The sequence below is a fragment of the Amborella trichopoda genome, chromosome 9 (assembly GCF_054954075.1).
Source record: "Amborella trichopoda isolate Santa Cruz 75 chromosome 9, AtrichopodaSantaCruz75HAP2 v2.0, whole genome shotgun sequence".
In the NCBI taxonomy this organism is placed as follows: domain Eukaryota; kingdom Viridiplantae; phylum Streptophyta; class Magnoliopsida; order Amborellales; family Amborellaceae; genus Amborella; species Amborella trichopoda.
The window spans coordinates 4,776,866-4,800,151 of record NC_142344.1 but is presented as its reverse complement, the minus strand read 5'-3'; the positions used below and the strand labels follow the sequence as shown (position 1 = coordinate 4,800,151).

Genomic DNA, 23,286 nt, shown 5'->3' with positions numbered 1-23,286 from the left:
TTGCCGTAAATTAAATGTTGATAAATCCACAAGGTCTATACATTTTTTGAGTTCTAAGTTTTTTTGTGGGTGTTGAAAATTAATTTTAGAGCAATCATGAAGATTTTGTTTCCGAAAGTGATTTTCAAACAAGGATTTGAGGTTAGGCTTTATTTTGTTTCATAAAGCATAGGGTTTATAGAATTTTCATCTGTGATATATATATGAGAAAAGATGGGATTAGCCCATTTGCCCACTAGCGCATATGAACATATGATCCCAATGGTCCAGATTGATTCTGGGTTGATCTGACGATCACGGATGTCCAATAATACTTGAATTTTATTTTATTTTTTCTACAAATCCAAATCACTTGAAATTTTAGTTGTGTTATTCTCATCAAGGTGCACCTAATAAAAATATATAAAAAAAATTATCTGTTAAAAAATTGACCAAAATACCCCCGAAACTTTTCGGAGGTATTTTGGTCAACATATTTCATGTAAAAATATTTTTTTGATATTTTTCGAAGATTCATCTATTTTTTATGAACACACGCCTAAAATTTCAAGTGATTTGGATTTGTAGAAAAAAAACTAAAATTCAAATACTACCGGATATTAGTAATCATTAGATCGGCCCAGATTCAATCTGGGATGTTAGGCTCACATATTCACATGAGCTAGTGGGCTAATCTCATCTTTTCCTATATATATATATATATATATATATATATATATATATATATATATATATATATATATATATATATATATATATATATATATATATATATATATATATATATATATATATATATATATATATATATATATAATATCATGCCATCGTGCTATTATAATATAATGACAAAACACTTCTAAAAAATTATATTTATGGCATTTATTTGACCTCAAATTTTGTACACTCTCTTCATCTTAATATTCAATTTCAACAAAAATAAAATTCAATTTGGACTTTAGATGTGGTAAAAATTAATTCCCTCCAACAATGAATCTATATCATCCAATTGATGAATTTCAAGATTTAGGCCTTTACCTATTCAAAATAATTTTTTTCTTTTTAACATTGTTAATCTAACGATAAGAAAACTATCGAAAAAATCTAGAAAGGAAAAAATTATTATAAAGCCTAGCTCCAAGCATCTCATTAAAATAAACGGCCTACATTAATTGGACTAAAAAACACCTTCCAAGACGTGTTTTCAAATATTGTATTTTAATTGTTTATTGGAATTAGAAGAGCAAAGATTGAAATCAAATAAATATCCCTTACATAATTTTTAAATATTGATTCATTATATTACTGTAGAACCGTTGCATGCATGTGGGCTGGACCACATTTCTACAATATGCGGTCCAGAGAGGTATAACGCATCCATCTTTAAAGATGGATGCAAATAGGTGGTCAATCTACAAACAAGTGTAACTAAGGTTTCAAATATTTTTATTAATATAATTATTATTTTTAGTTTTCATTTTTTTTTTCATATTCATGATCTCCATATTAATGATTATATATTCTCTAAAATTTTAGGATCAAATTATATTTAAAAATGCATTTTGTGGGTTGGCCGAAAAGAAACCATGTTATATATATAGGAATATACTACAAAACGACAGTGATTTCGCCTAGCCTCATCACCATCCAAACTTCATCGTGCGGTCACATTTGTCTGGTAGTATTTCATTTTTCATTTTTCTTTTACGATTTGGAATAATCTGAAATTTGGAGAATGCGTACATCTTAGTGAGGCGTACCTAATAAAAACATGAAAAAAATAATTCACAAATATAAATCAACCAAAATACCTCTATAAACTTTTGGGGGTATTTTGATCAATTTATGTTTTACGAATTATTTTTTTCATATTTTTATTAGGTGCGACTCACTAATATTTACACACTCTCCAAATTTCAAGTAATATGTATTTGTAAAAAAAATAAAAATTGAAACAATACCAGACAACTGTGATCGTGCGATGAAATTTGGATGGTGATGAGGGGTAGGTGAAATCATTGTTTATTTCCGCCTATAGGCGTTGAGAAGAGTTTTCCATATATATATATATATATATATATATATATATATATATATATATATATATATATATATATATATATATATATATATATATATATCGAAGATGCTACAGTCCGTTGATTCGTGTACCGCAACAGTAAATGCCGAAATGCCCAGATCGAATTTGGGCTGATCTGACTATCACAGATGTCCTGCAGTGTTTTATTTTTTACTTTTTTCTACAAATCAGATTGATCTGAAATTTGAAGCGCGTGTTCATAAAAAATAGGTGAATCTACGAAAAATATCAAAAAAATATTTATATGAAAAAATTGACCAAAATACCCCTATAAAATTATGTGCGTATTTTGGTCATTTTTTTTGTAGTTTATTTTTTTTATATATTTTTATTAGGTGATCATCACTAATACGTACACATGCTCCAAATTTCAGATCATTCCAATTTGTAGAAAAAAAATTAAAATTCAAACACTCTTGGATAACTGTGATCGTCAGATCGGTCAAGATTTGATCTAACCCGTTGGGAATTTACTGTAGCAATATGCACATTGACGTACAATAACTTTATATATATATATATATATATATATATATATATATATAGAAACGTTTATATAGAGCCAAGGCTCTAAACAATCAACCGACCCCAAAAATTTTATTAGAAGAGGTTGTTTTAATGCCCAAAGATCCTCAAATTGATCATCTTGACATCAAGATGCATGGACATGATAAAAAAAATACATTTCAAGGTTTGGAAATAGTGTATTTTATAATGCATTTTTGGACTGTTAATTTTCAAGTTTTCATAGATATGTCGATCTACACTAATTTTTTAAGCTTCAAACTTTATAAATAAAAATGAAAATATATTTTAAAGCTATCTCAATGATTTCCAATATTGAAACCATATTTCTTGATACTATTTGAAAGTACGTTTTAATTTGATTGTTTAGAGCCTAGGCTCTATATAAACTATATATATATATATATATATATATATATATATATATATATATGAAAAAATAATATTTCCGTCCATTAACTAATGAAATAGTATAAGCCCAACAGTCCAAATTCAATATGAGCCAAATTGATGATCCAATTTTTTCATCTAACTGTTTAATGACTTCCTGGCACTTCAAAGCTGTCCAAAAATTGCCTGGGCGATTTGTAACCGCTTGAGTTCGCTCAAGATGGGCGTCTAAGTCACCCTAGAAATGGGGTGGCTAAAAAGGAAGTGTTTTATTGTTCATGAAACCCATATGCGTCATTTTCAAGTGTTTTCCCTCTTTTTCAATAAAAAATCACGAAATTAATATCAAAATGTTGGTTTTTGAGCCCTCTTTGCTGTATATAATTTTTTTCCAATTACAAACCTAGTTAGAAGATATCAAATTTCTAGTTTTTTGAAATCCAAATTGAAAATATTCGATTTATCTCTCATGACTTCACCAAATTTTGTTAAATATGTCCCTATAACAATGACCTTTAAAAGCCCGAATAATTTTTTTCAATCAAAACACAAAATCTCTTGGATCCAATTTTGGGTTTTTCTCTATTATTTTTTGAAAAAATATATAAAAAAAGAGTTGAAACCTATGCAATATAATCAAAGGGGTCAAAAGATGTACTTCTAAATTTCTATATCAAGGAAATACTTCATTAAATAAATGTTGCATAATCCTCAAATTACCCCACTTGGGTGATGAGAAGTTAGAATAATTATGGGTACTTTGATATTTTGGAGTCCTAGAGGCCTTTTTAGGGAAACTTATCAAAGATCTATGAACTGGTTCATGTTTGACTAGCATCTTCTTGATTTCTCCCACATTTGCATTTATATGAGTATTTTACATTTACGATACGATAAAATTTATCAAGATCGATCTACTTTTGTCTTTGTTATTCTACACAAAAACATTATACTTCACTAATTCTTGAGAAGATAGTGCACTCTTGTATTTGAAAAGTGTTTCAGAAAGTATCTCTGAAGTAGATGGCGATTGGTAGAGTAACTCTTGATCATAATTTTTAGTATGAATACTGCACGTAATCTAAAACTTGTGATTGGTAGTAAAATATCGATCTTCCTTTTGGGACGCGATTCTATCCTCATAGATTTCTTGAGAAACCTTCTTACGAAGTTTCATTATAACGTCTACCCCTAATAATTATGGTTTCTAAAGAACAAGGTAATTTGAGAAATTTTAATATTTATTTGAGGAAGTACTGGAGTGATATTGAACTCTTAAAACATACCGTAATTTATAATTTTTTAACCAATTCAGTGATATTGTAAGGGGTTTCAACCCCTTTTTGATATTTATCCTCTTTTATTCTCCTCTATTTATATATTTTTTGCTTAAGAAAACATGATTACAATCATTTTTCAACCACTCTATAATCTTTATATCATAATTTTAGATCAATAACTCTCATAAAATCAAATTGAAAAATGAACAATTGGGTTTCTTTGTAGCTTTGAACTTGCTTTTCAATTTGATTAAGTGCCCCATATCCCTTTTTAGAAGAAATATACAATTTGATTTTAGTTTTTATATATATATATATATATATATATATATATATATATATATATATATATATATATATATATATATATATATATATATATATATTTGACCATTCTTCATCCCTCGTGTTATCTTTCTTATTTCTTATTTTTTTTTATTTTTTATTTTTAAAGAAGTGAGACCACCAATCTGACTCTTGAGGTCAGCCAACTCAATACTGTTCAATCCATTGATCCGACTTCTTAAACTATGGTACCTCCAATAGAGATTGGAATTGTATAAACTATAAAGCCATTTATCTTTACAACAATGATGTCATAACAAATCATAGCCATTAAATATCAAATCAAATATCAAATCAAATAGCTTAAGAGTATATCACAAAGTTTGAGATTTCTTTTGAAATTTGAGCAAAGTCAACAATATACTCTCAACCTTCCGATTTCATATCTAACAGTAAAAAGTGATTGTGACTTCCTTATACAAAAGATAAAGAGTACGGTTTGTATAGTCTTGAAACCCTAAACAATCAAAATAAGACGCACCTTCAAATATTATCGAAAGATGTTGTTTTAGTACTAAAAATCTTTTTGATGGCCTGAAATTTTATTTCCATTGGTAACTATAGAATTTAAAGCTTAAAAAATAATGTAGAGATTTATGAACACGTGAAAATATTGAAAAATGACGGTCTAAATAATGCATTACAAGATGCATTATTTTTAAGATTTGATTTTTTTTTTTTTTAAACGCCTATTGTCTCAATAGAAACATCTTTTTCTAGTGAATTTTTGAGGTGCACCTTAGTGTGATTGTTTAAAACTTCAACTTTATATAAACTTTTATCATATATATATATATTTTAAGAGAGAGAGAGAGAGGGGGGCGGGGGACAGAATTGTCTGGAAGGGTGAGGGAGGCCACACCCTGAGGACGATTAAAGATAGCGGAGAGAATGGTCTGGAAGGGTGAGGGGAGCCACACCCTGAGGATGATTAAAGATAGAAGATGAGCACGTAGAGAAGTTGCCAAAAGAAAGCGTGGTGAGTCAAAAGTAGTCCATTTCTCGAACTTTGAGAGAGAGAGAGAGAGAGAGCATGTGATTCAAATTATTTTTCTGTGTTAACCTCACTAACTGCTACTACCGAAAAGAAAGAAAACCACCCCCTCCTTATCCCAACCAACTTTACCTCTTCTATTACGCCATAAGAACGCTGTGTAAGTCACCAAACCAACAACCACGATCCTAAAGGACCAATTCTTCAAAAAAATTGAATCCTACCCATCCTAAAAGCAAGGTCTTTATTAGCACCACGATATTCAAAAAGGTTGAGGGAGTGATGGGCTGGGCTGCCCCCTCCCCAGCCCAAAGCAGCGCAGGCTTGGGGCACTAAATTTGGCCTTAGGGCCGGCCTGAGCCTCAGGTCTGGTTTTTGGGCTGGACAGGCCTGACCCTATATGATGGAATTAATGTCTACTAGCCCTGTTTGGCCCAATCCACTAGGGCCAGGCAAGGACACCTAATCCAAGAGTAGAGCTGGGTCTGGACCAGGGCCCTTGACAAGCCAGGCCCAGGTTGGTTCTGTAAGTTCCCAGGCCGGGCTTGCGCCCGCATGCGACATTCTCTCTGATAAATTTCCAACTCAAGCTCACTATATAAGTCACCATTAACACCAAGGTACAAACAGTCGAAAAGGTGCGCATTTTCTCTCTTCCCATGTGATAAAGCAAAAGGCATCCTCAAAGCCTGACTCATGCAATTTGGCAACCCCCACCTCACCCAACTATCACATGAATCCATGAAACCAACCTAATTTTAGGGTTAAATACCCCTTTGTATCTCCCAAGGCCTGTACCCAACCAAACAAGTGACCACCCCAAGGGGCCCCTCTCCCCACTCCAATCTCTCACAAGCCACCTTAACCTCTCGGCGCCAAGGTTTCTACTAATTCCAACCTAACAAGCCAAAATGAACCCCCCAAGCTTCTCTCTCATACTAGTCATGGTTCTCACAGCCACATTCGCGTGCAGGTGTTGCGCTGGGCCAAGCAATTATTATCTTAGGCATGCGTGCAGAGCTACTCTGTACCCCTCACTGTGCATACGCACACTCTGTCCCAATTCACACACCAGGAGTTCCAGAGGGGTTGCTAGAGCTGCAATATCTGTATGTTTAGCTAAGGCAAAGGATGCCTCTTCGTATATCTCAAGCTTGGCCCAAGGCAAGACAATGAAGAGGATCGAAGTGGCTGCTCTTTCCGATTGCAGAGAGAACTTTGATGATGTGCTAGACTTGCTACATAGGTCTCTTCGAGTTTTGAGGAAGCTTTCAGCTGTAGACTTTGAGCTTCAAATGAGCAATGTGCAGACATGGGTTAGCGCGGCCCTCACAAATGAGGACACATGCTTGGATGGATTTCGCGGCGTGTCATCGACGATTTGGCCTCCACTTAGCTCTACAGTTACGAATGTGGAGCACTTGACTAGCAATGCTTTGGCACTTGTAAATAGGTTGGCTAGTGGGGGGCCATAGCCTCACCACCCAGGTATCCTCAAGCCTTTATCTTCTTTACACCTTGGGGAGAAGCTGAAACAGCATGGGATGGATGCCTCTCTCTTGGTAAAATCCCTGTTGGACTAGGAATAGATGAATCTAACCTTCTTATCCACCACTATCTGCCATAATAGCATTATGGTTGGGGATCTATTTGTATTACCTTTATGGTTGGGGATCTATTTGTATTACCAAGCATGAATAACACTTACAGAAGATGAAGTCTCCATTGGTCAGTGGCCAATTCAATGCATGTAAGCAAATTTAAAAGGTTAGCTACCTCTTATGTTTCTCTTTCTGGAAATGAGATAGAGAGAGAGAGGCTCAAGTAGACTCCAGATCCATTTGAACTTTGGTCCAAACTGTTAAATAACCAAACAGTTGCCATCTTTTGCAATGAATGTAACTCCACATCCAAAAGAACTTAACGAGCTTGGAGAGAAAAAGAAAAAAAAAAACCTGTTTCAACATAAAAAAAAAATTCACACCAATTATGCCACAATTCGAAAACGTATACTATGAGACCATTCATTTTTTATACAAGGAGGTCATAGCTATTAGATGTAAAATTCAATAGATGAAAGTCACAACATTTGAGAAATTTCATTGAACTTTATGCCCATATATCGATATATCTTCAACCGCCTAATTTCAAATCTAATGGTTGATGATGATTGTGACCTTCTTGTAATAAATATATATGGTCTCATTGTCTACAATCCCCTACAGCTCATATTATAGCTCTTCTCTTAATATAAAAATTTGGAAAATATTAGGACGAACCACACATCTTAGGTCTCAGGGCTGCCAACAAGATAGGCCAAGCCCAGGTCCAACCTCAGGACTAAAACTTGTAGGCCAGCCCATTTTTTCTAGTCGGACCACTTAATCCATTGCCAGAAGAAATAATAAAAGATAGAATTCATTTAGATAAGAATTCGTTGAGAGACTCCACAACATTGCAGTGAATTTGGGGATCTTTCATGAGGCTTTGATCATTTCCGTTGTAAATAAGTCCCTTGTCCACATTCAAAACTGCACAATAGTTATGTACTCATCATGAAATGGCACATACGAAAATCACCCAAATTCAAGAAAAGGTTAAACTATTATGTGCTCCCATGGAGCAAATTACACACTTGTTCCCAACTACAAAACACCTATTTACTTATTGTTTCACCCCAGATCTTTCATCCCCATGATCAATCTAAAAAAATTCATTGTTGTGCCCTAAAAATGATCCAAATGAATGTCCACATAAAAAAATGCATGTACACCATCCATTTTAAGGATGATATACCGGTTTTGAGAGCCAAGAATCTTTTTATGTTCTAGTGAATCAAAGGTGTACTTTGGAAAATTTTTGGATAAAAAAATCCCCCAACTGCTTTGCCCATAATAGTAAAAGGACAACTTTATGCTGTAGTATCAAATACGATTAGAAGTTTAGCATCAAAAGCATAAATTAAGAAAAGACCATTTATCTTTGATACAAAATGGTCACAATTAATCTTGACTATTGGATGTGAAATTCGGTTGCTGCATTTATTCTATTAACCAAGCTCAAAACTTAAAATTTTTTTTTCTCGAACATTATAACACACCCAATCTATCAAATTTCACATTGAATGGTTGTAAGTAATTGTGACCTCCTTATATCAAAAGTAAAAAAGTCTCATTGTAAAGTCCCAATAAATTAAAGCTACACAAGTATTATACAAGCTATTCACGTTGAGCATGGATCAAGCATTTAAACTCAAACTTACAAGAAATACAAGGATTTACTAGGGTCAGGATCATCTTGCACCACAAGAAGTCACACCCCTACAGGAGAGTAAATTAATGTTTTTGCAGGCCTAGCTACAGAAAGCACATTCCTAGATAAAGCACCTAAGATTTGGCAGTTTCCCATTAGTTCAGGGATTCAGAACCCTAAAAGAAGCATCCCTAAATCAAGAGCCCCAGCTCAAACCAATAATTTATAAAAGGTAACCGATACCCATATCAATTGGAAAGGGTCTATATACCAGTTCAGGTTTGTGCTTTGCATCTAAATGTACAAAGAAATTGAAGGGGAATGAGACCCTGATGAACATTCATCGATAACACGCAAGCCACTGCTTTCCCAAGCCCTTGTTGTGATTCCATAACTTGAAAAGTCCACTCAGAGAAGCTGCAAAGAATCGGCCTCCAAAACCAGTTTTCTGTTGCTGACTTCATCTTCACAAACACTAGACCCGCTTGCCAATGCGTCCTTCTTCACTGGTTTCGAATTTGTAACAGTAAACAATGGTGCTCCATTTGAATTGCTCGCAATCTCAGCAGCCCGAGTGCAAAAATCCTTAAAATCATCTGCTCACAAATGGAAAGTGGAAATCCCTTTACTTTCAGTCTCGGAACACGTCAATACAAAAATGAAAACCGGAACAAATTAGGTCTCAATGGCTGTGAACAAAAACATCAAAAAAAAAAAAAAACAGAGCCAGAGAAATAGTGAAACACTTAGCAGGGATGCCAATGAGAACCTCTCAAATATTTTTGAAAGGGGAACTGCTTTGAAAATATGGGAATTCTACCCCAGGAAGGGGCACACAACCCAAACAAACTGCTATTCAAAGGATTAACTGTGCTTATGTTTTAACCTACTCTGGTTTTACTGGTAAAGAACCTAAAAAGGAAGAGAAATAAAAAGAATGACCACATTGATAGAGAATGAGGTACAAATTGGTTCTGAAAACTCGTCAACCTACTCAGAAAGTTCTGATATTTCAACGCAAATACATAGCAACAAAATATTTGACATGAAACTATTGATCAGCTTATCGGTGGTTAGCAAATAACCATTTCACCATTTGGAAATGAAAAGGATGGATTGGCCAAATTTGCAAGAAATCAAGTAAGCAGCAGCAAAGCATACCGTTATCACGGCAATAGAATCCGATTGCCAATGGGGGATCAATCGTGTCAAAAGGCATCTGTTTTATAACACTGGAACCAAGCAGAAAAGGGAGAAAAATATTAGAAATACAACAACCAGTCTAATACGATAAATAAGCAAATATAATGCCCATATGCCCAATTTGACCTACTTGCAGTGATAGGAAGACGTTTCGGCCTCCAAATTGCCTGCCTCAATATTTACAACCTGTGTAGGACCATAAATATGTCTAAATTATTAGTGAACAGTGCAACGGCTAACCAAACACCTTATTTCCTTCCCATAATTAATAATTTCAACAAATGAAGCAAATTATGCAGATAACAATATACTCCAATATTCTAAATTTATTTCCTGGCCATCTGCCATGTGAAATGGCCAATATTAGTTTCTAATCCATCCCAGAATAAAAGGAAAATGCCTTGGGACTGTCTAAAATTTCTAATTAAAATCTATAATATTGCAGGCAAGGAGACAGAATACATGTGCATTTTAATGCCGTTCTTCAAAGGGTGTGGTTTGTATAAGGCTGAGGCCGTAAACAATCAAAGTTAGGCCCACCTTCAAATAGTGTCAAAATATGTTGTTTCAGTTTCATAAATCTTTATGATGGCCCGAAAGTTTTATTTTCATCTCTAACTATAAAATTTAAATATTAAAAAATAGTTTAGAAGGAGTGGATTTATGAACATCTGAGAATCTCGAAAATTGACGATCTAAATAATAAATTACAACATGCACTATTTCCAAGACTTGAAATCTGTTTTTTTCTCGTGGCCATACGTCTTGAGGTCGAGATGATCAAATCCAGGGTGTCGCAGCATCAAAACAACCTCTTCCAGTGAATTTTTGTGGTGCGCCTTAATTTGATTGTTTAGGGTCTTACCCTTATATAAACACTTTCCTCCTTCAAATGCTTTGGTGGCTGCTGCAAGCTTTGCTGACAGGATAGACATTGATCATGACCCAAATCTCACCATTTTAGTCAATAAAATGGAAGAGACCGACTTATTTTAACAGTTGCAAGGAGGTTTGACACCTCTCAAACAAAATTCCTCTAGATGCACAGAACTAGAAAGGTAGTTGCACTAAGAAAGGGAATGTCGCAAATCAGATTTGGAAGTGCATGTCAAAGAGAGAGCGCTACCTTTAACACAAAGTTCCTGCAAAAGAGGTTCTTATCTGTAGCCCAGTACTATGAAGCATGCCAAGGCCTTAAAATCTAAAATTCCCTAACCTGTTATTCTTTTTGTTCTCCAAGCGAAGAAGTTTCGACTTTCGCAAAATTAACTTTCTAAATTTTTACCAGAACAAGTCTCTCAAATACGTTACTTGCAGTGAACTCCTAAAAACGTCAATAAGAATAGTAGTAGGTGAGGATACAACTAACAATACCTTATTAGGAGGATCATGTAAATATGCCTATTACAATAAATGCCATGGCCAGAACTCCACCAATTTCAATACACATAACCACAATGTAGGATGCTCACTACCTCAACTACAAAAATTCTTAAATACGTACAAATTATCTTGTGTATTAAGTTGCTTATTGTCTTATTCATGAACATATATATTCCATTGGATAAGATAGTGCAGCTACAATAACTAAATATCCACCACCAAGTTATTTCAGAATTTTAACAAGTGTCATTGAAAGTCAACTTTACCAATATGTTTTACCTGTGTTGAACCTATTCTACTCACTACTAGCTGGGTCTTTCTATTCTTCTGAAAAAAGTTGTGGGTGCCCATACAAGAAGGGTAGTAAACTAAGTGAACTGCATTTAAGCACTCTTTTGTGTTACAAAAAGTAATCGCATGTATGCAGAAACATGTTTTAGTCTTACGTATATCTGATATTCTAAGTTAAGACTGCGCTAGAAAATTATATCTTAAATTAAAGCTAAAACAAGCAAGCAGGAAAAAACAACACTTGGGATATGGGAAGAATTGGAAAATCAGCAAGCCACTGAACCAACACCTTACACCCCCAAGATTATGGATTCTTATAGTATGATAGTGTTTATGTGCAAATCTGGGGAGAACTCGGAATGAGATCTCAAATTCATGTCAAACGGTCAAAATATGTATCGATCAATAAAGACGGCTAAAAATCTAAACTAAGCTAGAGAATCAGAAACAAATTAGGAAAAGAAGAGATCTCTTACTTGAGGAACCCAGAGTTGGGGCCCATATCAGCACTACGGGTTGATATACACCTATGATGCCTTCTCTTTCTTTCTTGAAGAATTGGCTTAAAATGTTTTTGGACCTAGGAGATTTTTTTTTTGATGCTGTAAACTGTTTGGACCTAGGAGATCTTAATCCTAGGGTTTTGATTTTTGGAGATTTTTTTGAGGGATTTTGGCCTAGGGTTTCTAGCCTAGGTTTTTCTAGATCTAGAGTTTCCTCTAGCAAATGGGAACTTGCTAGGATTTTCTAGGAATTTTCCCTAATTTTCTAAAGTTTTTCCAAATCTTTTATGGAGTTTGGGATTTTCTAAGAATTTTTTTGGAGGATTTTTCTATGGACAGTAAGAGAGGCTTATATGGGCTTGGGTTCTAGGCATCTTAGGGGTTTCACACATAAAACCTTTAAGCACAGACCTTTAGAAAGTTCTAGAAGGCTCTGATATTTTCTGAATATTTTCAGGTCTAAAAATTTGTGCAATTCGTTGCGACTAGTGCCGCCCGACATGACCTATGTCGTGCAGGGACTAATTGGAATTTCCGCGAACAAATTTGTTTGGGCTATAACTTTCCCTAAGTCAGATTTGAGCGATTATTGAACCTTTGGAAAGCTTGCGACCTCCTCAATAATTTTGAATAAAGTTTGATCCATTTTGAGTGAGTTCTAAGGAGTCCACAAGGCTAAGACTTCAGGGTCTCGGTTTTCAGGTTTGTAGCTGTTGGATATGTGTTTGGGTTAGTTTTCTATGTTTATTAGTCTGATGACTAATTTGGGGTATTGGTAGGTTTAGGATCAAGGTTTTAGGTCTGAGAAGCTGACACAGGGTTGCAGGTTTTGGGGAATTCTCTTGGCCTTCAAGGGGATGACCACAGGTAGCATCACTTCTAAGTTCCAACACAAAGCATCACCTAGAAGTGGCACTTCAAGGCAATGTCACGATACTAATAGGTGTCAAATACTTCACTGGAAGTTTCAGACAAGTTGCCAATTCTTTCTCAAAGGTCGACAGTTTCTCAGAAAATATCAAGATGTGCAATAGCTAACTCCCTGAAAGTGCCAAAGACTTCATAAACAGCATCAAGACCTATGAACTTACAAATGTATCAGACGCCAAGTATCGAGTACAATATGGATGTGTTGTTTAATCAAGCGATCTTGCTAAATTTTCTTTGGAGATCTCTTTGTATTGGCTAGGGAAGAGAAGACCTTTGGCACTTCAGCCTATTAACATGGTGCTTTTCTAAAAACTATCTGTTTTTTTTTAAAACATCTCCCATATTTTCAAAATATCAGCAATATTTTCCCGATATTTTTAAAACATCAGGATTCGCTTTGCTTTGTTAGAAGCCCCAAGCCCAAGACCTTCGACCTCCAACAATGATATCAACAAGATCTGGGCAAGGTGGGCAGGGTGGCAGATGCCACAACATGAGTTCCTATGGACCTGGAACTCCTTAACATTTTACAAAAGAGACAGAAAAAATAAATAAATTTGGGGGCCATATAGAATAGCCCCCACCATAATGCCACCATGGAGCAAGCCTTTTGTGAGAGCTTACATGTAGCATTCACAATAATATTACATAAACAAGCACAAGAACTCCACTATTAGGACTAAAACATATATCATCCAGAATAGTAGATGCAACACTAGGTTGGCAATGTTGGCATCATGCTAGCTCATCCAAATAATCCATTATCAGTTCATTGCTAAATTTCTTCTTTATTCTGATAATGAATCCATCTGTAACTTATAATAGAAAACTCTATTCATGATGCTTGGATGTTAAGGTTATCAGAACATACTTGATATTTTGACTCATGTAACCAACCACCCTTAGAGTTCTAAAAGACAATGCTGATTGAACTTCATGTGATTCTACATGAAGAATAGATAAATATCTTTTACACCAGAGAACCAATAAATGATCAAGTTTAGAATGATAAGAACAAGAGTATACCGATTGAACTTCATGAGGATCCAAATATAAAGCTTGATCATCTTGCACACCAACTATATATGTTGAGGCCCCTGGTTTTCCACCCAAGATGCCAGTGCTTTGAGGAAAGGTGAAGGTTGCCCACAATGATGGGATATACGTAGTTAAAGAATTAAAACGGAAAGTACTGCATAAGCAAGAAATTTTGACACTGTAGGTCAAGTGTAGTGTACTGCAGAATTGATGCTTCCAATTTTAAATCAATTTATATTTCAAAAGTTAAAAAAATTAATAGAGAGCGCAGTCAGGGCACCAAAACAATTTTAGTTGATGTGCAACAGAAATTCCAACCAAATTGCAAAGCAATTCCATCTTTCCTATCAAACTATACGAAAATTACCAAGACGTTTTTCTGAAAGGAAAATTACCAAGACGTTTTTCTGAAAGGCCAAATAGTGGATCAGACAGTCGCTGAACATCCATACTAACATTTAACAGGGATGCCATCTACTTCACCTTTACAGGGTATTGTTATTTTAAATACAAAACTCTCTCCTTGCTCTTGGATTTAAGGTCTGACTGGTTAATGAATACTTTCTTACTAAATGGATGATAGTTTTCCCATTAACAGAAAAGAGATTTCAGATCAAATATGTTAAGGATGGACACAAGAGCTGCGCAGTCTTGGTTAAGTTCTAAGGCATGGGTTGGCATCAAGACTGGACAAGGAAGTTCAAGGAAGGTTCAAGGTTTCTATGAGTAATGACAAAACACTCTAGACACAGAATAGTTAAGGATTTGCAGAGCAGCTCCAGACAAAAATGTAAATACTTGCTCTTTGTGGGTCAGGGAAAGATTCAGCTGGATGCCTTCTTTATAGAGAGATTCTCAGGTAGACGAAATGGAAGAGCTGATGCGGATAATGGAAGTAGTGTCAATAACTTGATATTCTAGGGCAGCTTGTTGGATAAGGACAGATTTGTCTGGAATAATGAATCTTCCGGCATTTTCTCATTTGAGACACAGATAATGGTACGTACTCATGGCACTTCACTCCAGCCCATTTGGGTTGGAAGACGGAGGTTTCCCTAGAGGTCTCCTCTAGTATTACATGTGCATGTGTGTAGCTATCAATATGGTTATTGGGGATATAGAAATTACATGTCTTTGGACAAATACATCTACAAGTACTAGATTCTCGAGCATTAGAACTTACTGATCAGCATTATCATTGCATACCAGTGTTTAAAAAAATGCCGAGTCGAACCGGACTCGCCCGGTTTGATTCGAGTCCCGTACAGTGAATCGGCGAGTCTCGTACAGAAGAACAGAAATTTTTTTATTTTTTATTTTTTAATTTTTAATTTTTAATTTTTAATTTTTAATTTTTAATTTTTAATTTTTAATTTTAATTTTAATTTTTATTTTTATTTTTAATTTTTTATTTTTATTTTTATTTTTTTATTTTTTTTTGTAATCCATGATAGATTTTTTTGTAATACTTGATCGATTTTTTTGTAATCCATGATCGAATTGTTTTTTTTTTTTTTTTGTAATCCATGATCGAATTTTTTGTTTTTTGTTTTTTTTTTGTAACCCATGATAGAATTTTTTTTAATCCATGATCGAATTTTTTGTAATCCATGATCGAATTTTTTGTAATCCATGAACGAAATGTTTGTTTTTTTTTCTTGTAATCCATGATCGAATTTTTTGTTTTTTTTTTTTGTTTTTTGTAACCCATGATAGAATTTTTTGTAATCTATGATCGAATGTTTTGTAATCCATGATCGAAATGTTTGTTTTTTTTTTGTAATCCATGATCGAAATGTTTGTCTTTTTTTTTGTAATCCATGATCGAATTTTATGTAATCCATGATCGAATTTTTTGTAATCCATGATCGAATTTTTTATAATCCATGATTGAATTTTTTGAAAATTTGTGATTTTTTTTTTTTAATCCATGATCGAATTTTTGTTTGTAATCTATGATAGAATTGTTTGAAAATTTGTGATTTTTTTTTTTAATCCATAATCGAATTTTTTTTTGTAATCCATGATAGAATTTTTTGAAAATTTGTGATTTTTTTTTTTAATCCATGATCAATTTTTTTGAAAATTTGTTAATTTTTTTTTTAATTCATATTATTCAAAGAGAAAATGAGAGAGATGATGATTCTGAACCCACCCTATCCCAGCCATATTATTCACATATCGAGTCCCAACAGCAACAGTGTAGGGATGAGCACGACAGTGCAGGTGAGCATGAAGGATGGACAAGCTTCGGGGATTTTGGATTGGGAATACAACAAAACACTAACACTCAGGGATTTGGGAATAGTCAGACGCCTGCTAATATCAATGATTCATTTTTAGATCGAATCAATGAATTGTTAAACGAATTCAATCAATGGCACCAGCGTGACCAAGAAGAACAATAACGTCGTCTATCATTTTATTTTTAGATCATATGTTACTAATTTTATGCTTTATTGTAGTCCATGTATGTTGATATACTTATTCCATGATAATTCTATGTTTATCCTTTTGTGTGATGTAAATTAAATGCTGAATGGCAGTTCATGCAGGGAAAGAACATATTAATATTCGCATATTCATTCAAAAACATGAAAATTCTTAATGAAGTACCCTCATTTCTTATTGAATTCCTAAAAAAAAATATTTATAATGAATTTTAATAATTTTTTTGGATTTTTTTTAAGCTTTATTCTGACCTATTCACCCGATTCCCGATCCGAATTGATTTTTTGGAAGTCCGATCCAAGTCACCGATCCGTTTTTTAAACCATTGTTGCATACACATCATTGTATGCACAAGAACACAATGAGCTATATTTTTTTTTGTCACGATGAAGAAGTGAAATATCCACATCCTTCTCAAGAAAGCAAGTCAACAATTAGAAATAGACAAAGATAGATTGATCACAATCATATACAACTTTATCTTAATTCAAGCAATATCAACCACTTGGACCATGAGGAATATATCTAGCAAACATCTTTGTTTTTTATTTTTGGTAGGTGACTGCTATGAATTCAAACACAGCAATCTCAACTTGGAATCACAATTTTACAGAGAAACATGTATTTAGATTAATATTTAAGTTAAGAGACTGCTATGATACATTAGAAAAGATATACTTCATAAAGTATGATCATAATTTTGACTTTTGACTTCTACATTCCATTCCAAGAAGTAGCAGAAAATTGAGAGAACCACAAAATTTTACTTAATTAGGCAGGATATGTAGGACAAACACCAACCTGGGATTAAACTCCAAGAACCAGCGGAACCAACAGAAGAAGAGGTCCCCAACTCTCTTGACCCCCACAGAAGCTAGCGCAAATCCTCAATGCAGAGAACTGGAGCTCCTCCCCTTTCTCCATCTTCATCTCCAGAGACAACATACAGGGCCATGGGCAAGGATACGTTTCGATGTCCAAGATGGATCTGCTCCCTTCATATACGGGCAAGAGTTTCCCAGGTACGACACATAGCATACGGTCCTAACTCCTAACCAAGAACCAGCAGCCAAACCATATCCGTTCCCATATTTAAGTAGATTGTGTATGGAGAGCGCAGATGCCTCAGAATCACCGAAGAGACGCAAAATCTCGACATACTCCGGATCAAATGGGTGCATAATCAACATGGACATGAGCAACCTCTCCCTCCTCTCCAGTTTTTCATGGCACCTTTGCTCTCTTTGGTGCCATATTGCACTAAATGATTATGCATTTACATTGCAAGTTTCTTTTCTCTTCTTTGGTGCGTTAGAATGATCTTTGTATTGCGTATAGAAACGATGATGCAATCATTACGTCCAAGAAATTCTATTTGAATACGTAAGAATGGAATTCTATTTGTACAAGAAGTATATTATTACCTACGTATTACGTAATAATTTATTAATATGTAATATTACGAAATACATTATACGTAATAAATTATTACGTAATAATATATTATTACGTAATTCTATTACGTAATACTTAATAATAGAATTCTATTTGAATTCTAAACCAACTCAAAGTGATTTCTATGCATTCTATTTAATGCATAGAATTCTAAACACCCTCTCTATTTGAATTCAAAATGATTTACGTAAATCACTTTAGAATTCAATTCATTACGTAAATAGAATTCTATTTGATAATTATTATGATTTATGTAATAATTATTTTATTTACGTAATAATTTACATAATGAATTCAAATGATTTACGTAAATCTTTGCATAATTTACATAATGATTTACGTAATATATTACATCATATTTCCATAATATATGTAAATCGGTATTATGTAATAATGATTAAGTAATATATGTAAATCATTACCTAATATTTACATAATATATTACGTAATATATTATGTAATATATTTCTTACGTAATGATTTACATATATTACATAATAATATATTATGTACTATATCACGCAAAAGAAATATATTACATAATATATTTATGTAATATATTTATTACGAAATATAAACCATTATTATGTAATATATGTAAATCATTAATGATTACTTAATAATGATTTACATAATATACCAAACATTTCCATTTATGATTTATTTCTTTTCAACTCACTTCGATCCTTAACATTATTTTTTTGTTTCCTCCATTTTTCTCTAAATCTTTAATAAATTTATGTTTCTCCTATCACTATCCCTAGCTTTCTTAACCCAGGCATCACAAGGACTACATATCGTTTTCTTCAAATCATGGAAATGATGAATTTCAAATAATGGGAAGTATTTGAATTTATATCTGAAATCTCTATTTGACCCATAGTCCTATGTCTTTGACACATTTCTTATTTCTACTATCTTAATTGTTTTCAATAGGATCAAGTTATTCCATTATCGTTAAAATAAACTATACAAGTTCTTCTTAGAATCTGTTCCTATATTTTTTGAAAGTAATTATTGTATATGTGTCAACATGTGGTTAAATTTATAATTATATTATTTTATTGGATTTTACAAAATTTTAGAATGACAAAAGAATCCTATATTGCAATGGTAGACTATTTTGTTTCAGTTTATTTTGATTATTGCTTCATTATAAATATTTTTTTCTTGGCATAGATTAGCGAGGGTTCGTGTGTAAAATGTTGAAGTACGATGCCTTATAAATCTAGGTACTAGAAACTCATCGTGGTATTTTGGATGTCTTTTTTGGAACGAGAACCTCACACATCCTACTGCAAATTTTAGTTATTGCTTGGATAAGTTTTGTATGAATCGCTGGTATGTTAATTTGACACCCAATTTATCCCAGCAGAATGAAAAGAGTATGTAAAACAAGCTTTTAAGTAGTGTCACAATATCTATAGTGGCAACAATACTCGAAAATCTAATAAGTGCATTTGAGCAACGCTACATCTCAAATTCGATTCCTACCACTAAACTATCCAAAAAACAATATAAAAAAAATCTAAATAATAAAACATCCATATTTATATTTTCTTTTTCTCATAGGAAATTATGGTATATGTTGTATAATTTTGCAATGCTTAACGGGCCATTCACCGTGGGAACCATAAACAATATAATTAGCCATCTCCACCATCAGAGCGAAAGACTTGTCTGTGGTATTATCTACTTGACAAGCAACTTTGTATTTTACATCCTTACTCTTTTCATTGGTAATATGACAGGCAGTTTATGAAGAATGCATGAAGCACATGTTTATATAATAAAAATGGGTCATGATTGTTTTTAACTATAGATAGTTGCTTCAGGAAAAAAAATTTCACAAATAATTTTCATGTTAGCATGATAAACTATTTTGTCATCAAAAGATTCGGGGGTTACCACACGACAATCAGGATATTTAGTTTATTGTTTCAATAATAGTGTACTGTTTCAACTTTCAATGATAATTAGTAGTATAGTAGCATGGGTAGTAATGTGCTAGGCGGTCCAACCAAAAATAACCTGGACCCAAGCAACTACATTCGACCCGAGGACTGAGCCTATCAGCTTGATGGCTTTGCAGGGCGGAGCTTGGGCCTAGGTGCCTTGGCCGGCTGTGCCCTTCCCTTGTTTTATGCATGTGAATGAATTTTAATACGTAAACAGCTTGGCCGTCCTATTAGGGTTGAGAATTTACCTGGTTTAGATCCTATCCGGATCTGGGTATGGATTCAGGATTTGGATCCGATGGGTCGGATCCGGATCAAAACTTTGGATTCGATAGTAATTCATATCAGTTATGGGTACATGTAGATCCGATCAGAATCCGACCTAGCTATTAAAGTATTATATATTATTTTATACATACATAAATGTTATATAGTATTTTTTGTTGTATATTGTTTTGTAGATATGAAATAACTTTTTGGATCCGATCGAGTCCAGATTTGGATCCGGATCCCATGTATACTTTTTGAATCTGGTTCTGAATATGAATATTTTGGATCCGAATCCATATCCCATATAAATTTTTTAGATCCAAATCTGGATCCTGATAAATCTGGATCCGATCTAACCCAATCTCAGCCCTACGTCCTATAACATTAATTAGGCTAGGTTAGCCAACCTACTCAAGGGCTAGGTTGGGCTTGGGCAAGGGCCGTTTTAGCATGGTCCTGACGTGGCATTTAGGGTCCTAGGCCCAACCCATTGCTAGTGATAAAACTCGTTAATAAACAAGAAATGTCTATTATATAAGGCCTCCTTTCTTTTAGGTTTCCGATCTTAGTTTTGTATAATTTGTTAAGATCCACTCTAGGGAGTTCGACCGATGTTAAACGTGTTTTGTTTGGACTAGACCCATCGCAATATCTGTTTTTTAGAACTCTACTTTATTTTCCACACTTTTGCCAAGTTAACATACCCCGAAGAATTGAGGAACATAAATTCAATACTATATTAATGTAGAAAGTGTATTTCAATATCACATAATGTGGTAATATGATTTTCAAAATAATCCTTTTTACATGAGCCGAAAAGGAGGAGAGACACTTAAAAAAAAGGAAATGAAAAGGTTTGGAATTGATATTTATGTTTGGAGGTCACCACCCAGAAGTACCAAAACTACATTAAGCTGCCATAAAAATGAGGCCATGGCTCCCAACTCCTTCAAGCACGGTATGTCTCTCTTCATTGTACCCATTCATTTTTCTCTCTGTAAACATATTAATTGGAGCAATTGAATCCACCAGGGTGGGACCTCGAGAGTTGAGATTCTCTCTCTAAACATAAGCATCATTAAACACCAGGAAATGAACTGTAAATACTACCATATATAGTTAGAGAGAGAGAGTGGGGATTTGAATAGTTTGGAAGGAGGATTCAAATATTTTTAGATTAGCACAAGAGAATGCATGTTTTAGTTAGAAGAGTACTGACAAAGTTATATTTTTCCTCCTATTTTTTTCCCATGGGTGCTTAGAGAGGTAAAACATGTTTTAGCAAGAGAGTAATTGCAATACTTATCTTTTTCCTCCTATTTTTTCCCACGCCTTCTTAGAGAGAGAAAACATGTTTAAGAGAGTAATGGCAAACTTATCTTTTTCCTCCTATTTTTTTCCATGCCTACTTAGAGGGAGAAAACATGTTTAATGACAAGGCTTATCTTTTTTTTTTCCTATTTTGTACGTGCGTGTGTAGAGACAGAAAGAGAGGACCTGGATTCCAGGTGGATAAATCTCCCCTGTGAAAGACTCTTTCTTTTTTAGGGTCTCAAGAACTGTGGGCATCTATGCCCTAGCTATTTTACGTTTTTGGAGGTTAAGGGGTACTGACTTTCTCCTAATTCCAAACTGGTTCACTATTAATCAGTTAGTGCTCATAATCAATTAGAATGTGCTTTTGCCAAAGTCTTATGCTCTAACTTTGAAATTATAACGGTAGCATTGAAATATATGGATGCTAAACTTTTATTGTAGTACATAGGCTAAAATTCAAATCTTAAACGTGCTGCTTTTGTGGCTTACCATGAGATGATCATAATCATCTGACTCTTATCCCAACTATTCGGGATAGGCCATGCCTTATCATAATATTAAAAAACTCCGAAACTCTACATAAAATAGTAAGCGATTCAAAACTAGAGCATCTACCGTAGTTAGTTACTGTCAACTAACAAAACCAGAAACAACTAAATTGCATTGTTTGTCATTAACATCTCATTAATAACCGACAATGAGTGTTGTGCCCATACTAGGAGCGTCTCGGATAGCAACTACGTGGAGTGCTTTGCTCGAACGAGAACTCAGCCCTTGTGTTCGGATAATAATTATGATAACGGAAAGATCAATGAGCGGAAAAAAACATTATGCTAACTACTTTGCTCTCTTGGCAAGCTTACAAAGTAGGATGTTTTGTAATGGAATTTTTGTATGAGAATGCTGCTCCAAAATGCATATTATCCATATTTTTGTTAAGATGAAACAAGGATCTACATGTTCACTGGAGATTCAAGATTTTTACGAGTGGGAACATGTAAAGTTATCGAGTTGACGATTGCTCGGTATCCATAAAAAATGTAGCTCAATTGAATCTCCACGCATCCTAACTGAATGGACAGATAGGATGTGTCTCAACTTAATGTCATCAAATTACATTTTCAATCTTTATTAATTATATTAATTCTTTAATTTATTTTACTATACTGATGCCTATGATGCTCAATGAACAACCAAAAGGGCATTATGAAAATGTGTCATTTTAGGAGTTGTTATGGCCATTTTCTTTTTTTCATTTGAGAGGAAGCATCACCTCTTTGAAGCTTAAAAACACAGTTAACTAATGACCTAGACAAAGATAAAACATGCATTGAACCTGACTAACACCATCCAACCTCTTTTTTTCCAAAGTGGACAAATAAACCTAAGAAAATTTCATTTTTACACTTGATTCCTTTTCACTATATATGCCAGCCATGTCGGCAACGTTTGATAATAAGCTCAGCTTCTTCTTTCTCTTGTTTCTCTCTCTCTCTTTTCTACCTTATTTTTTTTACTCAAAGAGAAGAAACACCCAGCTCTATAGCCTATAGCCTGAATTTCTCATTTCTTTGATACAACTTGTATCAGCAAGGAGAAT

At 33.9% G+C, this 23,286-nt stretch overlaps 1 protein-coding gene and 1 pseudogene across 2 annotated transcripts; one reads left to right on the top strand and one right to left on the bottom strand.

Annotated features, from left to right (window-relative positions):
• The first annotated feature begins 6,281 nt into the window (after positions 1 to 6,281).
• Positions 6,282 to 7,358, top strand: LOC18445415 (21 kDa protein). Its single transcript, XM_011629196.3, has one exon. The coding sequence runs from the start codon at positions 6,547 to 6,549 to the stop codon at positions 7,108 to 7,110; it is 564 nt and encodes a 187-aa protein (XP_011627498.1). The 5' UTR covers positions 6,282 to 6,546; the 3' UTR covers positions 7,111 to 7,358.
• A 1,448-nt stretch (positions 7,359 to 8,806) lies between these two features.
• On the bottom strand, positions 8,807 to 17,641 carry LOC18445414 (cysteine protease ATG4B-like; annotated as a pseudogene). The gene is made up of 5 exons (XR_016041080.1): positions 17,471 to 17,641; positions 14,224 to 14,362; positions 10,221 to 10,276; positions 10,049 to 10,119; positions 8,807 to 9,483 (listed from the first exon to the last, which is right to left on the bottom strand). The product of XR_016041080.1 is annotated as a cysteine protease ATG4B-like (transcript).
• Between the last annotated feature and the right edge of the window lie 5,645 nt (positions 17,642 to 23,286).